This window comes from Homalodisca vitripennis, chromosome 4, assembly GCF_021130785.1.
Source record: "Homalodisca vitripennis isolate AUS2020 chromosome 4, UT_GWSS_2.1, whole genome shotgun sequence".
Taxonomy (NCBI): Eukaryota; Metazoa; Arthropoda; class Insecta; order Hemiptera; family Cicadellidae; genus Homalodisca; species Homalodisca vitripennis.
The window spans coordinates 85,930,518-85,952,977 of record NC_060210.1 but is presented as its reverse complement, the minus strand read 5'-3'; the positions used below and the strand labels follow the sequence as shown (position 1 = coordinate 85,952,977).

General features: G+C 32.1%; 1 protein-coding gene across 1 annotated transcript; it reads right to left on the bottom strand.

The window, feature by feature from the left end:
• Positions 1–482: 482 nt before the first annotated feature.
• On the bottom strand, positions 483–22,281 carry LOC124361463. The gene is made up of 2 exons (XM_046815513.1): positions 21,086–22,281; positions 483–1,207 (listed from the first exon to the last, which is right to left on the bottom strand). The coding sequence occupies exons 1-2, from the start codon at positions 21,531–21,533 to the stop codon at positions 900–902; spliced, it is 756 nt and encodes a 251-aa protein (XP_046671469.1). The 5' UTR covers positions 21,534–22,281; the 3' UTR covers positions 483–899.
• Positions 22,282–22,460: the final 179 nt, after the last annotated feature.

Sequence of the window (22,460 nt, the reverse complement as noted above, 5' to 3'; positions counted from 1 at the left end):
ATTCTTTTAATCGATAGGAATTCAGTATGAAAATCATCCAAAATAAGTTTAAATTTTTTATATTATGTAAAATGTAACAAAAAGAAAGAGAAATAAACAATATAATTGCAAGAGAATTTCATTATAAGAGAAAAAGAAGAACTTTAATTTACTAAATTTTATCTACTAAGATAATATAGCACTGAAACCGTAAATAGGTAAGTTAACAAGTAAGTATTGTATTATAAACAGTAACAAGTCAGTACAAGTAATCTTTGGTTTACTAGCATTTAATCGCTATTTAATTTCAAGACAGTAAAGAATTCATTCTTTAACTCATTTTTTAAGTTAGGTTTGTAGTACTTTAAATTGTTGACTTGCTCAAAGCTGTAGTATACGTTTCACTGATATTATTCATTATTAATTTAAAATTTATCCACATAAATCTAAATACACGTACGTTAGAACGTGTACACATTTTAAGTGTAGAAACAGCCTCATGGCGGTATGTTAACATATTGTTTAGTTTAAACATTAAAACCAATTAACTATTGATAAACATTTTTATATTTTATATTAGTCTAAAAATTACGTATTATGAAGTAAAAGTAAGTATTATGTCAAAATAAATTAATTATAAAGAACCGTTTTGGCACATCGATTGTTGAAAATTTCGTGAAACAGTATAGAAAGTGTTAAATTTTTTAAACGTGATATGCTAAACATAAGCAGAAACTGAATGTGAGTAATTCTGTAAAGTAATTTGTCATGATCATATATATATCGTAAGTTACGAAGTTGAAAAGTAAAAATGTTGAAGATGCTATGTACACAAGATGTCATTAATATATACAACAGCCGCGCCGTAGACGTAGCGTCTGATTCTCTGTTCGGGTATTCAAACAAAAGACTTGTAGATCCTACTGCTTCTGAACGTAGGCACTATAGGCAAGTTCGTGGGCGAGATCGTTGCTATACCCTAGAGACCGTCGGTCCCATCCTCCGCCGTGGCCTCCTGAGTGCATCTCGTGATGATGCTCCTCCTGTTTGCTGGCCAGGACCTTTTTCAGCGTGATGATGAGAGCTAGGATCAGCGCGATCTTGCTGATAATGAACGCCTTGCCGGCCAGGAGGAAGAGGGCAATGATCGCGATGGGCACCAGCATCATCTTCTTCATCATCCCCATCATCATCATCATGCTCATCATCTTCTTCATCTTACCGCGACCTGGAAACGACAATAGATATCAGCCACTGTAATGTACTCTCTAAATTGGATTCGCACTGTTGAATTGCAAAGTTTTTTTATGATTAACAAACAATGATGAGCGACATGCCAACGAGTGATTTTCTTCAATAATGTTCATTCAACCGAGAAAACTCCATAGTGGTTTCAATCAGCTAATACATTGTAAGAACCATTTATCAAAAACTCAGTTTTTAATGTATACTAAAACTTAGTTTTTTTTATTTTATTTTATTTTTTATGAAATGTTTAAACATTCCAGAAGATAAGGTAATTAATTTAAAAAGAAGCCAAAAAGTGGCTTTGCCTTAATATATATATATATATATATATATATATATATATATATATATATATATATATAAATTTTATATATTTATAATAATTAACTCAATTAATACATTAATTTATTAGTTTCGAAGAGGTAATAACAATACCATCTGATTCCATTGACAGTTCATACAAAATCCAACTAAGAAATGTGTGTGTGTGTGTGTGTGTGTGTGTGTGTGTGTGTGTGTGTGTGTGTGTGTGTGTGTGTGTGTGTGTGTGTGTGTGTGTGTGTGTGTGTGTGTGTGTGTGTGTGTGTGTGTGTGTTGGGCAATCGTGGCGTACTGAAGAGAAATAGAGAAGGTTTTAGAACTCAATACAATTTATTACACATAAGCTTTAAACCTATAAATTCAAATTGAAAGATTGCCATTGAAAACTTATGAACTCAAAAATTATTAAATCCTGAAATCATGAACTTTGAAAGCTATACTTTTGGTTAGATAGAACATTGTTAGTCAGAAATACTGTACAGGTTGTGCCATTCACCTCGAAATCCCCTCCATGGCCGTGATAGGTTTCATATTCGGATAGAGCCAGCGGTCTCTGAATAACCCAAGGGCACAAAGCCGTGTAGAACGGTACTACACGCGGTACCACGCGGCTTGGACAAGAGGGCGTACACCCGTATGTATGGCCACACTATACTTAACCTTATTTCCGTCTGTGACCATGTCTTTAAACCGGCATTAGGAACGGTTCACGGTGACTATCGGAAGGAACGGAAACCGGGCCGCGGTGTCATCTCCGACCGTGAAATGCAGAACCGGCGGACTTTCGCTACCAGGTGTGGCAGTTCTGGCTGACATGATCAGTAGATCTGTGATAGACCGACACCTGGTCCGCCCTGCGGATCTGTTGCCGCTAGAGATGGCACGATATGCGTGTTACAGGTTGTTGACCGCGACGGTTGTAAATCATGCACTGAAAGGAACTTCCGTATATTATTCTTCCAATTTTCCCCTCTGTTATTCATAAGAGCATCGGCATAAATTCTCGTACATTCCATTATTATTACAAAAATGGGCTGATCGTAAGCTAAGCGTCAGTGCCAGTTTGGTTGAAAATTTCTAAATATACAACAATATCGGACGCGCAAATAGAAACTAGACATTTTTGATGAATGTATATCTCCAAATAATGAAAAAGCCAATCTATTCTGAAATTAATTATACTCCTGTAAAGAGATCCCAAACTAAATTACGTTTGATTTTACGTCCCATGCGTAGACAAAACAAGGATGGAACCTAAAAAGAAAAAGACATTTGATTTCTTTTATAACTTTTATGCTACTTTGTTTAGACCTGCCTAACACATTTTAAACCTTTCACTCCAGTTCTGTATGTAAAAGGTTAAGTATTTAACATTTAATAAATGTATATAACACTAAAAAAATAAATCAATCTCTCCCTTTAACCAATCCATAGGTCAAAATCTGTAATATGCTGGAGACCTAAAGCACTATAATAAGGGCAAGAAAGGAAACCATTAAAATTAATCTGGTCGACATTTTATAGCTCGCTACAGATATTGCTGTTATTTTATCTGTACAAAACCGACAGTTGTGACTAAACTAAAATTTTTTCTGTTATGTTATATGCACATCTTGAGGGATGTTTATCGTGCGTCACAATCAGTGCTGCCGCTATCCGCAATAATTATGCATTAGTGCCATACTGTTCCAAAACAAAAAATACTTTCTAATCCTGTTTCAGCAATCATAAAGTTTTTTTGTTTTCATTATTATTTTAGCAGTTTTAGATCCTGCGTTGATAGCGGCGAACGAAAACATCCCTTGTTCTCAGAAATGTCTGAGAGATGTATAAAATCTAATTTAATTTGTAAAAATAAATTTTACAGATAAAAAACAGGAGATTGAAGCCCATCTCAAAAGTTCAAATTTCGTTATCTTAATAGAGATAAAAAACTTAAGAACAAACAACCTTTAGCAGATAGGTGCGTCTTGATGTGTACCTAGGCTACCGTGAGAAACTAATTCGTTATGTGGTCACAATATGGTCCTCTAATCTATTAGCAAAATTACTCAAGTGCCAGAAAAAGTTCTAAGAGTTTTAATTTGTTTAAGTCCTAGACATACTTGCAAAATTTTCTGCAAAACAACATCTTTACCGTGTTTTCGTTTTGCATCCAGGACGTTGTAATAACAATAAAAATACTTTAACATGAAAAAATAGTGATTTTCAATACTAGAAAGGGATCCATATTGAGTTGTCCTATTCACTAAACAACCTTTGAGAGAAGTCCATTGTATGCTGGGTTACGTTTTTTCAATAGGCTGCCAACGGTAATATCGGCGACTAAATCATTGTCACTTTTTAAACGGGTCCTGACATCTTGGCTTTGCACCCAGGCTTTTTATCTAGATTTTTTAATGGTTGAGATTCTCTTCATTTAATTTTGACTGTATGGTTTCAGTGTTCATTTACTCCATTTTTGTAATTTTGTTTAGCTTAACGTATTCTGATGTTAAATTTAACTCCAATGTTTTTCCTTTCTCTTAACTATTTATATTTTATGTTGACTATTGAATATTTATATTATTATTAGTATTTGTGTCGAACCACAACATTTGTGACACGTAATTGTATTTGAAAGAAAGAATATTTAATAACTCAGTAAAACTAATTATCAGTAATGTAGAATTACGTATTAAATGGTTTTAGCTTTAAATAGCTGTTTTTTTTTATGTTCAAGTATTACATAAAAGTATTCACATTTTACTAAGTTATATTTTCCTCTTAATCGTAAATAATCAGAGTCAAGACACTCGCAAAGTTACATAATAACATCTGCCAATTGGTACTAGGCCTACAACCAAAGAGGAGTCACCAGCGAAGAAGATTCAATGAAAGTGAAACCGGTTCGTATAAGTTCTCGGTCACGTGCAAGTGATGAATGAATGAACGAATGTGTGTAATCTGTGAAGGTTACTAGCGCATCTTCATGAATGAAAGTCCTCCCTCTCCTAGCTTGCTGTTGTGTCAAGTGCAACGAACCTGCTCATCTTCTCTAGTGCCAAGGTTATTGAGTAATGTAATGGTGTTTACAGGCTCGTCTTCATGAATGTGGCTACAATCGGGTCTATAATACTAACCGGTTTTGTAATTCGTTGAACATTTATACCATTGTTGATTCTACAATATTACTTAATAAATTAGGCGTCAAACCTATTTACTGTCAATTTTACGACCTATAAATGGGATTTGGTATATGCAGATTATACACTAACTCATTGTCACAATTGAATTGGAATTGCGGTAATATTGCAGTACTTTATACCGATAGTAATGCGCCGATTACAGTTACGATTGCAATAGATTGTCATTGTTAAAATGCCATACCACTGGAATATGTCTTATTATAAAAAGCTGTTTAATTTAAATAAAAAACTGATTAGTTAATAAAGGAAATATATTTTAATACTTAAAATATTTTAATGATCTATTTGAAATTAATATTTGTCTACTCAAAATTGTTCAAAATTAACTTAATAAAAGCTTACAGATTTCTTAAGATATTCATTCATGGACATAACAATGTATGTAAAATAAATAAAGACCGTTAAAACTCACGAACATGATTATGAAAATTTAAAAAGTTTATTGACCCAAACGATGAAAACGTTGTAAATAGTTACAAGTCAATACAAACTGTTTCCCTTAAAGACATTTACAATGTTTTCATACTTTTTACACTGTTTCTCTATAACTGATAACGTTGTATACACAAAAAGTGGTCCTTAAGTTTAATTAAAGTGGAGTTATTAAAAATATTAAGTTTGCGAATTTTTTATTATTTAGTTCAGCAGAATGTTATTTCCATACAACACAATTCAGCTAAGCACAACGGTGAGTTCAGCTAATCTTTAATAATTACCACTGGTACCTTGTGTAGACTATGTGAAATTGTAAAAACCGCGTATTTTTATTTAATTAAAACGTAAAAAACAGAGCCACTTGTGGAAAACCGTATTTGTATACAAAAAAACACATTATTACAAATTAAAATTATAACTAGGAGGGTACGAGGTGAAATTCAGAACGACAGTTTTGTTCAGGTAGAAAGTATACGGTAAGATACTATTTACTGCTATTCACCGCTCTCTTACAGAAATTAGAAGACGCATTTTCCAAACATAGCTAACTCCAGTCTAAATATTTTAACAATATTAAAAATATGTCAAGGATAACAAATTGTTTATTTTATTTATAAAGTTAAGTTATTACTATTAATTTATACATGTTGAACATTAATGAAACCTGTTGATATTATTTACAAAAATTATATTTAAAAGTGTGTTTGAATTCTTAAGACGGCGAAAATGACTTCTGTTTTGTTGAAAAATTTAGAAAAATCACTACTTTCTTTTGTCATGTAACATTCATAATAAGACTACAATTAATTGGTTGTGGTTACGTCAATACTTTAATCTTATTCAAATGGGAGCCTTTAAATCACAGTTGCATAGATGTTATTACAGTATTGGATTAGACATGTGGAAATGTATATAATTATTAGTTACATAGTTAAACGTGCCTAATTAATATCTTGCCTCATTAAATTTTTCTTATCCTTGAATGCATAACATGGTTTATGTGGCATCGGCCAAAACCTTGAGTGGAACAACGGTAGTGGAAGCATATAACATTGAGGTACACCATAATTAATCCCAGTGACCCTGAATGGACGACTTATTTACACAATTAGTGCAACCATCAATTCTGCCTTTTGACTAATGCGCGGTCGTCCGTCATAAAGTGCTCAGGCCGGCCATATCGCAGCCTTCATCTGGAGAGAGATTACCGCATGATAGTCGCTGGACCTTTGACTGATTATAGATAATATCTTTCAGCGTGAGAGAACTATAATTTCATGCTCTTCCCACTCTGAAGGCCTGTTCATGCGAAACAAGTCTACCTACTCGGTGGGCGAATTTCTGAAAATGTAACTGGTGTTCTTAGAAAGATTTTTTTGACATTGACGATAATGTATAGCGTGTCCCTGTAGAATAACTTAATAGGTAGGTATCCAACCATTGTAATCGGCCACATCTCACATATTATAAGACGTATTAAGCAATCTAGGAAAGAAATATTATAAGTAAAAGCAGTTCTAAAATAAAAATATGAAACGAATACATATTTAAAATGATGAACCCTCAACAAAGACATTATAACTTTCATGTCCATGTTTTGAGAATAATTACGATTTCTTTATTGGGGGATTCTCTTGAAATAGCTTGCCAACCAAATAATTATTCACAATTATTTTGCACTTTACCGATTGTTTAAATAGTTTTTAGGTATTTGCTTTGAAATAATACAAGGGATGTTGTAATTAACAAGCTTTAGTTCAGGGAGAGACCCTTTTTTAGGGAGGGATTTATCCTCAAACTTTCTTTTTTCTATATCCCGAAAAAAATTGCTGGGACAGAATTTTAAACCATTTCTTATATGATGATGACTCTCTATGTGTCAGTCAATCTTCAATAAGTGACATAAAGCATTCTATTCTTTCGATGTACCATTGATCTCTACCATTACTACAAAGGTCTAGAATAGTTCCCTTAAATGAATTTGGTGAACTATTAGTTTTAGTAATCAAAGGCTCCTTTTATATAAATAGGAAATGAAATACGCAATGTAAGTGTTTTAAACAAACCTAACACTACAATTCACTAACCCACCCTTTGACCAAATATATGACAAGTGGTTAAGAATGTCACCGTTCATACCTTCCGTGAACAGAAACTTTACGATACAATATTATCTAAAACACCTTGGTATGTAAAGCGTTTATCCATATATCTACTTTATATATTCCTATGTATGATATATAAGACCTTGACTTTAGCAGGCATATCATAGACTGTCGGAGAGGAATGTGAAGGAAAGACATATGTAGTCGTGCTCCTTAGATTATTAGGTTTAAATTGAAATGAATGTCTCTATTGTCACACCCTGGCCACTTACAACTGATTTCAGAGACCTAGACTAAGGGTATAGATCACTGTGATCAGGCGTGGCTGCGTCACACATGCTGCGTGGGTGCGGGTATGTACGCGGATTATCGCTTGGAGGTCACTAGAAAATGGATTTTGTATCTGTAGCAATAGAAGCATGAAATTGCCCCGTAAATCAATCATTGAATAAATTGCGCTCCGCTATTTGTCCGCGTTGAGATAATTCTCCCGGTTTGATGGCATATGAATAATGCAATGTTTGCTGTACCATAGAAAACCGTGAAATATCGCTGGGTCTCATCTGACAATAAAAATCTACTGCTCTATTATCTTCCGTACTTATTTGAATCTGTGTACTGAAATAATTAAATACAGGAATTCTTCAACAAAATGTTACTCTGTTTAAAACATAAGTTTCGTTTAGTGTTAATAAGGAAGACAACGCCCTCTATAAACATTTTCTCCGCTTTCGTACCTTAGTCACAAACTTTTAAGCTTAAATATTAGTTATACCATTTTATAATTACTTTTAAGAGTAACAAAATTATATTACACGGAACATAATAAAATTATTGTGGTATCGCTTTATATACGGCACTTGTTTTCGCTAGTTTTGAATTTTTCTAATTCCTGAATGTTTCATTTTCCGTAAGGTAATTTACTGCATTTTATAGCATTAATTTTAATTGATCTGTTTTAACTATATACTTATTTATTACGTTGCATATAAATATGTTGAATGTTTGCCATTTTTTATGTTCCCAAAAGTTCCTCTAATGGCATAATTTCATTTAAATCTTTAAAGCAGCTACCTGGCTTATTTTACCGTTAAGATTTATTTACTGTAAGCTGTGGAAATGGGGTAATTGGCGTAATTCAGTTATATATTTTTGAGCACTCATAGAAAATCTTATTACCATTGTTAATTTATTCCCAACATTTTCTTATGCTGCCCTCGAGAATCACTGGTTTTACGATTATGGATTAACTGGTAGCGTCTATGGTATATTATAAGATCAGCGGTAATGATAACAAATGTCACGACCACAGAAAATATCTCTCACTGAAATTAAAACAGCCATCGGTTCTAATTTGTTCAAAATGATCTGACTATAAAACTACAGTACATATACTGTACCTTTGATAACCCATGTAATAGAAACATTATTGAAATTAGATATTGTAGCATACATTTTAACAATGTAAAAATAATCCTCCATTGCCGGTTAACTAAAAGATTTAAATCAATATAACGTATCAAAGTACGTCTGTAAAGGCGTTGTTTACACAGAATTTCCTGAATAAGTAACAATTCACTGCATTGCTGTCTGAAACTTGTTTACATCTGGCATGCCGGTACGTGTCAGCAGCTATCTTACTGTTATCTCATTATCTTGCCCCACCTCTACGTGTAGTGATACTTGACCTGTATTCGACATGCTGATACATTGCTGATAACACTGTGACCTTCAAATGATACTCTATGTCTTAACTTAATTAATGTGAGCTTAATAATAGTATTAGATACAATACTGTTCATGTTGTATGTTTTCTACGATACTCTATTAGTAGTTTTGTACATAAATGACAACATAAATATTAAAAAAAAAACTGCTTTAATGAGATACTGTGTCAAGTTCTCATCACTATTACGTACCATGTGCTTGGTGGAAGCTTAATCCGTTCATCAATATATTTATAATCCTGCTTTATCTCTTCAACTCCCAATAACAGAATTCAAACTAAGGGTTTAGGATGGTAAATATCGTTCTAGGATACTACCTTTAAATAATAGGTGTAAATTAGTATAAATTTTTCAGACATATCGATAGTAAAATATACAAGTCTTCATATGTAACGTTCAAGTTTAAATTATATTCAGTAGAAACATTTTGCTTACATATATAATTTCTTTAGCGGACTTGCACTGTCTGGAGGGTGATATTAAATCGAGCTCCACATAGAACGCACATGATTTTGTCAAGAATGCTTATATTCTATAAATCTATACAGAACACAAAGATGCTGATGGGCTCGAATTTATCTGCCAATTTTCAATCAATCACAAGAGTTCTCTCCATGATTTCAAATTCATTTTTAAGGCTCCTACACAACAAACTACACAATTCATACGACAAAAATATGTGATGTAATATGTTAACAAAGCAATAACCGAATATTTAAAGCCGGTTTTAGAATAGAAGATTTAACATGGATTGGTTTATAATATTATTTGCATGCATATAATTAAGTCCACCATTACTATTTGGTTAGTGAGTATACATACAATGTTGCGTATACCTTTTAGAAATTCAGCACTTCATTTTTCTTTTTGCCAAATTATTAAAATCCAGAACCGTTAAAGAATGGGACTGTTAAAGGTTTTGACTGTTAGACGTACAAAAAGAAGAAACGGAAGTATTTCTTTTAAAAGATTCGTATGATGTCCGGAATGAAAATGAAAATAACTAAATGTGTTTAAAGTGTACACTTAACATGAAGCACTTCGGAGTTGAATGACAAGACATAAGAAAACAGTGAATATAATAAAAGAAATCCCTAGTGGTTTATCATTTGAGTCGGCTTTTAAAATCACATTTTAAGCTCCGCTTGTATAAAGTTCATTATAAATACTGTACACAAATTAATTGGAAACTTAATCTAATTTAGGAAGGTAAAGTTTCATTAATACATGACGTATCGCTCTATGCTCTTATAAGTGGATAACATTTTATGTTAATTAGTTTATTGAATATATTTTCTATTTTATAGCATGAGTCACTATTATGTCAAAAATTACTAGACAAGGATGAATTTAGAATTTATGTTAATGATGTCGGTTTTGTAAGCAAGGTCCACATTAACTGTTATGTGTTCTGTTCCGATGGTATGAAGAGATCTGTCAGGATGATGACCACGTATCCCAAATTAACGGAAGCGGTTGCAGCACCGCTGCTAACAGCCCTAAGATCCGACACACTTGCTCCGTCAGCAGTGCTGCGCTGGTTAGAAAGTGATTTTGTAGGTCGCGTCATTATATCCTGAGTTTCCTTTATTCTTAAAACGCGTTAATCTTATTCCTTCCTTAAATCTTGGGTTTCCAACACATATATTAAAACAGTGCTGTTTATTACATAAAATCAATTAAATATATCATAGTGCAATATAATAAATAAATAAATTTAACAATAGTCTGATTTAAATCTTGCAAACTGTTACAACTTAGAAATATATAAATTCTTTAACAATATACGAGTATTCCGTTTTTTATAGATTTATTGAGACCAAAAAGTTATAGACTATTTATTCTTAGAAACCTACTGTCTAAAACTCTGAATATGAAACCAATGGGCTTTGGAATGAGTGGCAATGCCCTAAGTAGACCAATATAATTTTGACTTACCCTAATAAAAGCCAATGTCTACATCACTTCTGTTTTAAACATTTTATTATTAGTAAAGTTTAAAGGTTGCTGTTTGAACCTCTGTTAAACTTTACTTAACACGTCTACTCGAAAATAGAACCGTGATACTGTATGATTCCATATTGAGTAGGCACTCTAGAGATATGTTCTAAACAATGTACTTCTACACCTCACCAGGTGTCAGGTAACATGCTTCGCTGTGATTGCATGCAACACTATAATTACATTAAAGTTTTAATTCCAATAGGCTACGTATGTTACTATGTCTTGTAACATGTAAATTCTCATACGATTGTACTCAGTTTGTTTATAAAATATACTTATTCTGTGATTTCTCAATTCGATCATGACAACAATGTAAAAATGTTCCTAAAGCTCATCCAATCCCATTGGGTTACACGCACCATCATTGAAATCAATGTTCCTGTGAAAACAAATGATGCTTCATGCAGCACTTTAAATCGTAAAGACAGCATATAGACGAAAAAAACATTTCAGTCCTATCGAGTGATAGCCTTTTTTAACGTTTAGCCAATATTTTTATAGTTTTGCTAGTACAGGTTATACCTATGATAGTTTCCATAAAACTGTTAAAACACGAACTTTTACGAACGGATTTGTGTTTTGGGATTCACGGTTGTTGAAGATATTTCCAAAATGTTGCATTAAAGCTATGTTCAATATGAAGATTATTGTAAAATGAAGATGAGAGAATTAACTCAGTAAAATAAGGCAAAATAAGGATGCAAACCTCGGAATGAAAGATAATAAGCTAAAAAATTTGCATACGTCTTTATTTTGATGGTATAAAAAACTTACCTCAAAAGTCTCATATAATCACGTGTACGCGACTTAAGATATTTAAGGTCAAACTTCACGAAAATGAGTTTTTTGCAGCAAATATCTCGTTTCCCTTACGCTAAATGATTTTGAAGGTGGTTAGAGAAATTGTAGAACGGAAAATTATCTTCAAATTTTGTCTGAAGTAATTTTATGTACGTTCAACCCTTTTTTGAGATACAGCGCAAAGAGTAGGGGACCGCTTACCTGTATATACGATAATGCGAGGTCAGCTAGTAGAATACAATAAATAAATGAGTTATATTGTTAATTATTCACCTACTATTATTATTATTATTACTTAATACTATTATTATTATTCAATTTTATTATTATTTAATATACCATATTTATAGATATTAATTATAAATTGATATATTCTCTAATAATACTTATTTCATTTTAACCAAACATACAATATTAAAAGAAATACTTTTCGTCCATATTATTATAATACTATGAATATTATATCTCGAAATACAAATCTCTTGTTCGAAGTTTAAGTTTGCTGTTTCTGCGAAGCTGTAGCAGATGCTCCATTGTTTATATATGAGCGTTTTTTTTTTCACTTTCGTTTTTTTTACTTTCTACACACTGTAACGAATGAGTTTGGAATTTCTATGTATAAGTACAGTAGTGGTGGTGAGATAGTTTACTTGATGATGGGAATGGTAGGGTATTTCTCTGTGTAAGTATTTCTATACCGATAAAAAATATATTTTTATCCGTTAGTTTAAAACGACAACTTAGCATTAACAGACATACGATTTTGAGTGTACCTTTTAATTGAAATGGCTGGTTGTTGTTTTATTTGTAATACATTAATATCAGAAAGTGCTTCTGTGAGTATTGTGCGTGGCTTACAAACATTAAAAACTGCAAGTATTGACAGAAATGACGGTCATATAAATTATTTAAATACTTTTACTTCTGTGAAGGTGCATGTTGATTGTCTAAAAGTGTATATAAGTAAAAATTCAATTGCTGCATCGAAGCGACGTGCAGATGACGATGAAACTCCAACTGCAAAAAGTCCACCTCGTAAAAAAACGAGAAGAGGTATTTGATTTTAAAATATCTTGCTTGTTTTGTGGTCAAGTAGCTGATGAAGGCGCAGAAAAAAAAGAAAAGTATAAACGAACCATCAGTAAAGTAAGTACTCTTGATTTTTAATAATAACGTTTTTACGAAAGCTGAAGAAAGAGGCGACTTGTTAGGAAAATTAGTCAAAAATCGTATACTTTTTTAACATGACTTGGTAGCTGCTGAGGCTAAATATAATGCTATTTGCTACTCTCATTTTTAAATCGAATACCTACTGATAAAAAGCATCACAAAGATAGTAACATCACACAGGCCATGAAAAGGATTTTTTTATATAGAAAAATAATAATTGATTCACAATTTACATTAAAAGATTTGAAAAGATATTCCTACCGAGTACGTACCGGATGATAAGACTATCATTTCTAAATTGAGGGAGATGTATTTGACTGATATAAACAATTGCAACTAAGGTAGAATCATTTACTATTATATCTTTTCGTGACACAGAGTCAAATATTTTATCTAAAGCTTGGTACGAGGATAAAAAAAGCTCACCCGAAGAAGAACGATTGCGAATAGTAGAAGCTGCTGCGGCGATTAATTATTAGAGAAGATATTCGATCATCTGTAGTTAAAAACAAAGTCTTATCCACCTCCAAATAATTGATTATTGATTATTATTCATTAATAAATATATAATCAAAATTCATTTGAAAATATTTCTTTTAATATTGTAATGTTTGGTAAAAAATAAAATAAGTATTATTTAGAGAATATAATCATTTATAAATAATATCTATAAATATGGTATAGTAAATAATAATAAAATTGAATAATAATAATAGTAAGTGAATAATTAACAATATAACTCATTTATTTATTGTATTCTACTGGCTGACCTCGCATTATCTTATATACAGGTAAGCGGTCCCCTACTCTTTGCGCTGTATCTCAAATAGGGTTGAGCGTACATAAAATTACTTCAGACAAAATTTGAAGATAATTTTCCGTTCTACAATTTCTCTAACCACCTTCAAAATCATTTAGCGTAAGGGGAAACGAGATATTTGCTGCAAAAACACTCATTTTCGTGAAGTTTGACCTTAAATATCTTAAGTCGCGTACACGTGATTATATGAGACTTTTGAGGTAAGTTTTATACCATCAAAATAAAGACGTATGCAAATTTTTAGCTTATTATCTTTCATTCCGAGGTTGCATCCTTATTTTAACCGGACTAAATAAAAAATAATACCTTTTGGTAAAAATAATTTATGATAAAAAGTAAACATGACTCCATTTCCCAAAAAAATTTGTTTTCCTATAACTGAATTTCTCTTTCAAAATAAGGAAGCATTCCATTTTAATAGCATACAAATTCATACAATTTAATCGGCCTATATCAATGAGAGTCAAGGCACTGTCTTATAATAAATATATGCTATAAAACATAGTAATTTTCCTACGGTGATATTTATTCATATTTTAGAAAATTGCAGTAATTTGATAACACTATAAACATGTTAATCGGTTCACACAAAACTTAATCTGCCAGGTGTTCCATCGAACAACAAAATAACTATTTTGCATTGTTATTTTAATATTAATTTGAGGCTATTAAAGTGTTTTGCATACTATTTTATATCCAAACATGGTCACGACCGGTCATTACCGGGGACAATGTTCTAATGGTCGTCTAATTATGAGCGACAGGTGGCTTGGAAGGTGCTACTGTCACCAGGTGCTAGAGCAGTATCCAAGGTCAAATGTTTCTCTGATAATGTTATTGTTATTCTATTGGCCGTATCAAAGTTGTGCAATCACTGTAGGCAAGGTCGCCTCACGCATACCTTTATAATTGAATGTTTATGTAGATAAAACACATGTAATACGTATTTGTGTAATATGAGATTGCTAACGTTAATCAATCGATAAGATCAAAATAATTACATAGAACAATAACGCTAACCTTAGATAATTGTTAAATTGCTTAGCTAAAAAAGGATTTAAATTTTTGTTTCTCATCTCGCTAAAGAAACCCATGACTACTTTTCTGTAGAGTTTAGGGCTTTAATTATTACATTTTATTTGGTAAAAACAAAATTAACTACCGTTATAACTGTATAACTAATGTCTGTACTTTGTTTTATCCAAGGTAAACTTGAATAAATCTATTGTTTTTTTACTGAGCATTCCGCAACTATTAATATCTATGTTATAAAAGTACATAACTCGATCAACTTTACCTTCATCGTTTTTCATATAAATGGGAAAGTACAGACAATTTACTTGTAATGGTTTTATTGAATTGACTTTTTGCCAACAAAAGATTTCAAAAACTTAAATTATTTGTGAGTTTTTATACAAACAAGGTAAAAGTACGCCACAACACGTGTCGTAACAGGCTTAGCACAAGTTGCAAAAAAAAAAATTAAAATCGATAGCTCACATATTTTTCTAAATGTCCTGCGGATAGATTGACAGACGGACAATCGTAAAACAGAATTTGAAACAAAATCATAGAACACATTCTTCTAGAGATGAAATTGTCATACAATTAGTTTAGTTAACAATTAAGTCTACATATCACGCTACATAATGCATTCGTTTTTGTTCATTGGATTGGTGTTCATAATTGTTTAAATAATGAAGTCTATACACCAAGTCACCATAATTAATTTTGTATGTATTGGGAAAGTTAGACTACACGTGTTAATATGTCATAAGTTTGAATCCCTTATAAATAGGTATATTGAGTTTTGTTCAAAATTATGTATTCTGCTGTTTTCTTGTTACCACTATAGTTACCCATAAGACCAATGTAAAAGTATTCGCTAAGGCTCAACCAAATCCCATGGAGTAACATGTTCTATCATCAAACTCAGTTTTTCGCATACAGAAATGAATCCTCATACACAATTTCAAGTTTATAGGTCAGCCCGTTAAGTTATCGTGCTGACAGACAAACGGATGGACAGAAATGAAATTCTTCCAGGCCCGTAGGCTATTCTTCCAGAGTGTTCGTAGACTAGGCTTCGCTAAAATTCAGCCAACTAGTGTATGACAGGAAACTGAGGTTTAGTAATAGATCCTAACAATTTTTTTGTTCATATGTAAATTAAGTGATAAATGTAATAAGATAAGGCTCTCTTAAATCTTATTTTATAATATGTTACGTTATCGAGTATAATGTAAAATATATGACTGATTCACTTACACAATTGTTTTTGCAAGTATTAAATAAAACAGTTCATTGGTCTTAGTTTTAAATTAAAATAAAATAAGTGACTAGTTATTTATTATAGATGAGTAGAGTAGACGAGTTATTTGAATATCCGTATTCTATAACAGTAAGTGTTCTGTAGTAAATTTAACAGGTGAATTACTGGAGTTAATTAGTTCGTGCTTTAAATAACAATTTCTTCACAAGGGGGTTCACCTATGTCATGTAAATGTAACGGTTACTTCGATATAGTATATGTTACACTTTCACCCACCATCCCTAGTATCTTTTTGTTACAGTAACGGTTACTTATTATACTAAACGGTTACGTAATTAGAGCCACTAAATCGTTAATATATCACTAATAAATGTATCGATAACATAGCTCGAGTAACTCTAATGTAACTGATCTCGAGTAACTGTCACGTCTATCTATTTTAATTTTAAATTTTGTTATCACATTTTCCGAGCTCTGTAACTGATACTTGCGTCGAGTATTTGTTACAGTTACTAATTACAGTTATTGCATACTAATTTTTGTCTGATACTACATGGACGGAACGTTGTTATACGTGTAATTCCAGAACCTGTGTCTCCAGTAATTGAATAGGAATGTTCTATTACTGGACTACTTATAGTTTTATTGACAGTGACATTCCAAGAACTTGGAGAGAAAACATTTAAAGGACTCTATCTTATCTAAGCTACAAATGGAGTTCCAGTTTCAGCAGTACTTGCAATAAAAACGTTTAATTCAAGGTTGGATTATAATTTAATTTATAAGATAAATAATTAAATGATCCAATATAACCCGTTAACAATAAGCAAGACATGTTACTGATTTAAAGTAGGCTGAAAAGGAAGGCCAACAACTTAGTCTCAACGCAGGCAGTGCTGCGATCTAGTAGACAAATGGTCAACTATCTGCATGATATATCAATTTCGGCAGAACGTTGTTTAGTACATACGCTGTCATGAAAACCTTGCAAAAATATGCGATAGTCGCATACATAAACCATATTCTGTATTTGTAATGCATAATGTATATAAAGTAAATATGTCTTCTATGTTGGAATAGAATTTTCAAGAAAATATATATCATCGTATTTCTGCACCTATTATTTTAGCGTTTTTTTAACAAACGTTTTTATTATAAGTTTTATAATTTTTAATACATGTAATTTTTATACTGTTAAGTTTAAGCACTCAAAATAATCCAAATGCTTAAGTTTATCACTAATTTAAATATGCTTATTGTTGGAGTTCGCAGGCATTTCACTTGTCTTAAAAACTGAACATCTTAAACTTGACCTATAGTCAAATGAGAATATATTTTGCTTCCTTTAATGACAGTTAATAATGAATCATATTATATACATAATTCACGTGTAACTGAAACGTGGACATGGAGCTCACATTTTTTCGGTTTAATGGTTTTGATCCTATTCTATTCTTACAATAAAAATGTGTTGCACGTAATAAAAGTGTTCAAAAATTTATAAACTAGTATGGTTCTCAAATATACCTTATTATCATTTATTATAATTATAAGTTTTGAATGTCTTACTCTTTCAAATCATCTGGTGGTATTTTTGGACTATGTACGAATAAAAAAATTATTTTTTATTAGTTGAGGTTTCATAGCAGTGTAAAGATCCGGTCATGTAGAGCGAGTACTACAACATAAGGGTGCTCTGCAATCTTGTCACTGACTTTCAACAACGAACTTTCATTTACAGTTTCGTTTTACTCTATGAATAGAATTTTCACATGTCAAATCCTCATATAATTATCATTTTGTTTACAATTTTATTTATTCTATTTTTCCGTTTCTATCGTGGTTACCTGAACGCCAATGTAAAAATATTTCCCAACGCTCAGTAAAATATCATGTAGTGAAATGCGTCATCCAAATATATTGTCAAATTAGTGATTCTTAGCTTCATGCAAAATTTTGCAAAGTGTATGTCATTTCGTTTTCGGGATACAGTTCGGATAGACAGAGAGATAAATATAGATAATGGGATTTGTACATCCTCTCTAGTAACTTACCTTCTTAGTAAAGGCCAGTCTGACCATTCACTGTTAATAGAAACAAATTTAAACAAATACATGTCGAATGTTCCAAGGATTTTAAAATTAATTTAGTTTATTTTAAATACAATTTTAAAAAAGGGCAAAAATCCAAGTTCGTACTGTTTGTACTTTTGTCAACTCAAATACACATGGTAATATAATTCACGTAAAAAATGATTGGATTAAAAATTCAAACTATTGTGACATTCATAAGGGGTAGGAAACCCCTAGCAGTATAGACACAGTAGAATAGTCTCCGGAGTAGAGGTTGGTAAATATCAAGGATATATTCTTAAATCCGCGACAGTCAGGATAGTTAAATTTGGACACAATAGTTCACGTAGTGCTCTGTGATCAATTATTACTAAAACTTCTTTTCAAGACACATTTAAAGATATTTTACACCAAAACACTGAATAAGAGAAACGCGTTAATATATTAATTTCCTTACGTGGAATAAAACGAGGAAAATGTGAAGGAAAAAAGAATATTTAAATTAAATTCTTAGTAAATCTACTCGTACATAACGAAAACGAGGAATTTTGATAGCCCTCGTATTGGAATTGCTGAATCCGGTCTTGGGAAGGTTAAATGTGAACGTTCCTCGCCACTAAACGCGTTATGAGATTAACCATACTTCGTATAATATACGATAAATATTTATGTCGATAAATCCTTGACAGATTCCATTCACTGAGTGCTTTTCTTGTAGAGTTCTCCACTAGATTTAAGTACTCGCAACCGTTACAATTCCAGCAATCTTCGCCAATTCACACAATTAACCTCCGAGATCGCCGTGGTGTCTGGAACCAGTACATTACAAAAACCGCAATTCTTGATCCTTGCGCGCATTCAAATCGGCACATTATCCTTGAACTATTCCCGTACAGACGTTAAATTTCAAATACAATGCCAAGTTATGACAAAAACAATATTTATTGAGCAATATTTCAGCAGTTACTTAGCAGCGCAGCTTTGACTTTAAAATATGCATTTCCATAAATATTTAGAGTTTTCTAATTGGTTTCTTGTCGCTGATTTCCTTAATAAGCGAATTGGAATTTATTCGCTTGTAGTGTATGTAATTTATAATGTGCAGTTCTGCAGAGGTTAATTGAAGTCTTATATTTGACCAGTTGCATCGTCACTTTAAGGTATTTATTTCTCCCGTAATTTGTCTAAAGTATAGTACTTACAATTCTCAAATTAATAATTTGCGTCAACTTATGATTCCAAAACAATCAGGCTATCCTTTTAATTAGCTATACATTTGAGCACTATTCAACTTTAAAATTCCTACAAAGTTATACAAGATCTCTTGTATTATTGGCTGAGCTTTAGCGAAGCTATTATTTCAATTTTTGTCCTATTCCTGCACAATATCTCAAAAATAAACTGACGACTATAAATTTGGTTTTCTATTGTATATATTTAAATATCTCCTTTATATTTATACCTTGCATCATTTAACTATTTTTATACCATTTTTCAAAGTGATTTGAGTGACACTAACAATCATAATCTGTTACTATTTTAATAAATACTTTTATTTTTTTACTAACTCATTGTTTCACCATGTTACTTCAATATGGATATATTTTTATAACGAAACTGTTTTCTCAAAGAAATCTGTTTAGTATTACTTAATTAGGAGATTTGGGAAAACGAAAACAACGAACGAATTTGGAGCAAAATCACTTTATTAAATTACTTTCTTACAATTTCTACATGCATCGTGTTTTTTACATTTAAATGCTTATGTTTCTAATTGGACAACGATTTGTAATACGTATAACTACATTCAAGTTAAAAATTCTATTGCTAACAGCTGTGTTAAACTTTTGCTCCAAATTCATTCATTACAATATAAATACTAAAGGCCTAACTTTGTACTTTAGTTGACTTAGAGAGGAAACTATAGCGGATAATTTATACATAAATATTATAGTATTGTGAACTAAGACATTCAATAAAATGTAAAACTGAATTAAGTTTATGTTTGGTGTACCTTTTTATGTGAAAGACGTATTTAACACATACAATCTAATGCCTATCCTTATTTTGAGCTGTATTAAGAAAGAATTTATTCTTTCTTTAAATGGCTAGTATGAGATACTTATTTTTAAAACTTAAAAATATTAAAATCTAGTTTTCTACCGTATTAGGTAAGTTTTATTATATTTAAATTACTTTGGATATATACTTTGGAATAGTTATTAACTTAACTTAAGTGTTTCATTTCACTGCAGCATGAACATGAAAACGTACATTTGAGTATTTCTTCAATTTAAAAACTGATTCAATAAACTGAAATTTAACGTTTAATGTTTTTCAAATTTATTATCTACTATGCAACTTTAGGGGTAAATTCATCTATGCCAGTAAATTCGTAAACAATTCTACGGGGCGTTGGAAGAGTAATATTACTTTATGTACGTCAGAATGTTCTAATTATATCTAATATACTTTCCTTAAGAAAAAATAATTCTTTAATCAAGAAGCAGAAATTTAAACATTTCAAATACAATTCGTCAATTGTATTATAATTATGTCGATTTTATACTTCTTTGCACGATTTTTTCTTATTTAATTTAATTTTTCTTTACTTTTGTATTAAAATTCGTTTTGTAAATATCAATCTTAATATGTGTATTTTCATTAACATAAAAACATTGGATTGCATGTATATTCTTGCTATATAAATGATTAGGACATGTTAAGTCTAATTGTAAAATGGTTTGTCCGTTGATGAATAAATAAATAAAGTTATTTGGTAATACAAGATAAATAAACGAATTCCTATTAAAATACTAATTATACTCTTATAAGAGTACAATGGAAGAATTTTGTATTATAAAACCTTAAACTAGAACAGTGATAAGATAATTATTAGTGCGTATAATACCAAATCTTGTATTTTCTTTTTTAGTTTTTTACCTTCTTCATAGCCTCTCGCGAGGTCCTGTGATGACACCTTGGGCAAGGCTAGCTTGATGGTATGGGAGTTGAAGAATCTCGCGATCCTATCGAAGAGCAGGTCGTTGAGCTTGAGGTCCCTGGCGGTGTCATCGCTCCCTTGGATCACCGCTTCCACATCGTTTTCGGTCAGCGCCCTTCCGTAGTCTAAGCGGGAGCCTTCTTCTTTCACCAAGAACACGAGATCGCCGAGGGGTATAGAGTCACTTCTGGTCGCCCGGTCAAAAAAAGTAATAGCCTTCCCTTTCAGGCACGAAACGGCCGAGTCTTTCCTGGAACAGTCGTCGTACAGTTTCCTCAACACCTTGAGACCGGAGCCGAGGCCGAGTTCGTTATCACTGTCCAAGGGCACCGCTATCACTTGCACCACCGCGAACATCACTGTCAATCCCCACACACCCAGAGCCATCGTGGTACTCCCCTCGCAAACTCTAGAGCACTAATATTGTCCTAAGAACGATTCCCCCCTATTTATACGGAACTACTAAAGTACATAATCTTAGGCAAGATTCGCCCCCCTTTCTCCACGCGCATCTTCAACTCTCACCGGTTCGCCGTTCGTGACCTTTTTGGTTCCCAGGAGTAGTGGTGGGAGGAGGAGCATCATCACTCGAGGTACGCTCTGTTCAGTGGAACACACCGTTACATAGTTGACCAATCAATTGTAAGTTTCATTCTGAGCAATGAAACAGGTTTCATTCACGCAAAAAATAATACTTTGGAATTTTTAAGTCACTATTAGGATGAACACTTAGTATAATACTGGAAGTGCAGTAGCCAAAACTTGTAATGCAGGCACTTCATGTTAGTTGTACCCGTCATTAAAAATCTGCTGTGTAGTAATCATTATATACGGTATTACTATAATGATCTGTATTAATGATCTGTATTTTACAGCCAACACTTATATGCCAATAGTTCATTTTTAAATTCAATTAGTACTTTTATATTGCATTTAAAATCACAATAAATGAAATCCAAAACATAAGTTCCAAATAAAGCCGCAGAACAAAAGTTAAAAGATTATAATCAAATTTTGATGGTTAAATATCCCACACAGTAAAAGCCGATATAGTAAAACACATTTTGGAACTGCACACTTTTTGCCGAAGACGTACTTAACCTAAAAGCGAACTGAGGTAGGAAGTTACACAATTTACGGAACCTGCTACACTGCAATCACTTCCCGCCAGCGCGCCTCGAACCGGTTTCGATCCACCAACTGGTCCTGAGATCACCCAGATATGTCCGCTCGTCTGTGCCACAAGATGAAACCACGTTGGCCGATCCCAACCCGTATCAATATCCAACACTTCTGTTAATTGGCGTGTTCCCG

Excerpts from the sequence above, each read along its gene's own strand:
- LOC124361463 (XM_046815513.1), bottom strand. The coding sequence starts at position 21,533 with ATGGCTCTGGGTGTGTGGGGATTGACAGTGATGTTCGCGGTGGTGCAA. Across the intron at positions 1,208-21,085 it reads CGCGAGAGGCTATGAAGAAG|GTCGCGGTAAGATGAAGAAG; the intron begins GTAAAAAACTAA and ends TGTCGTTTCCAG.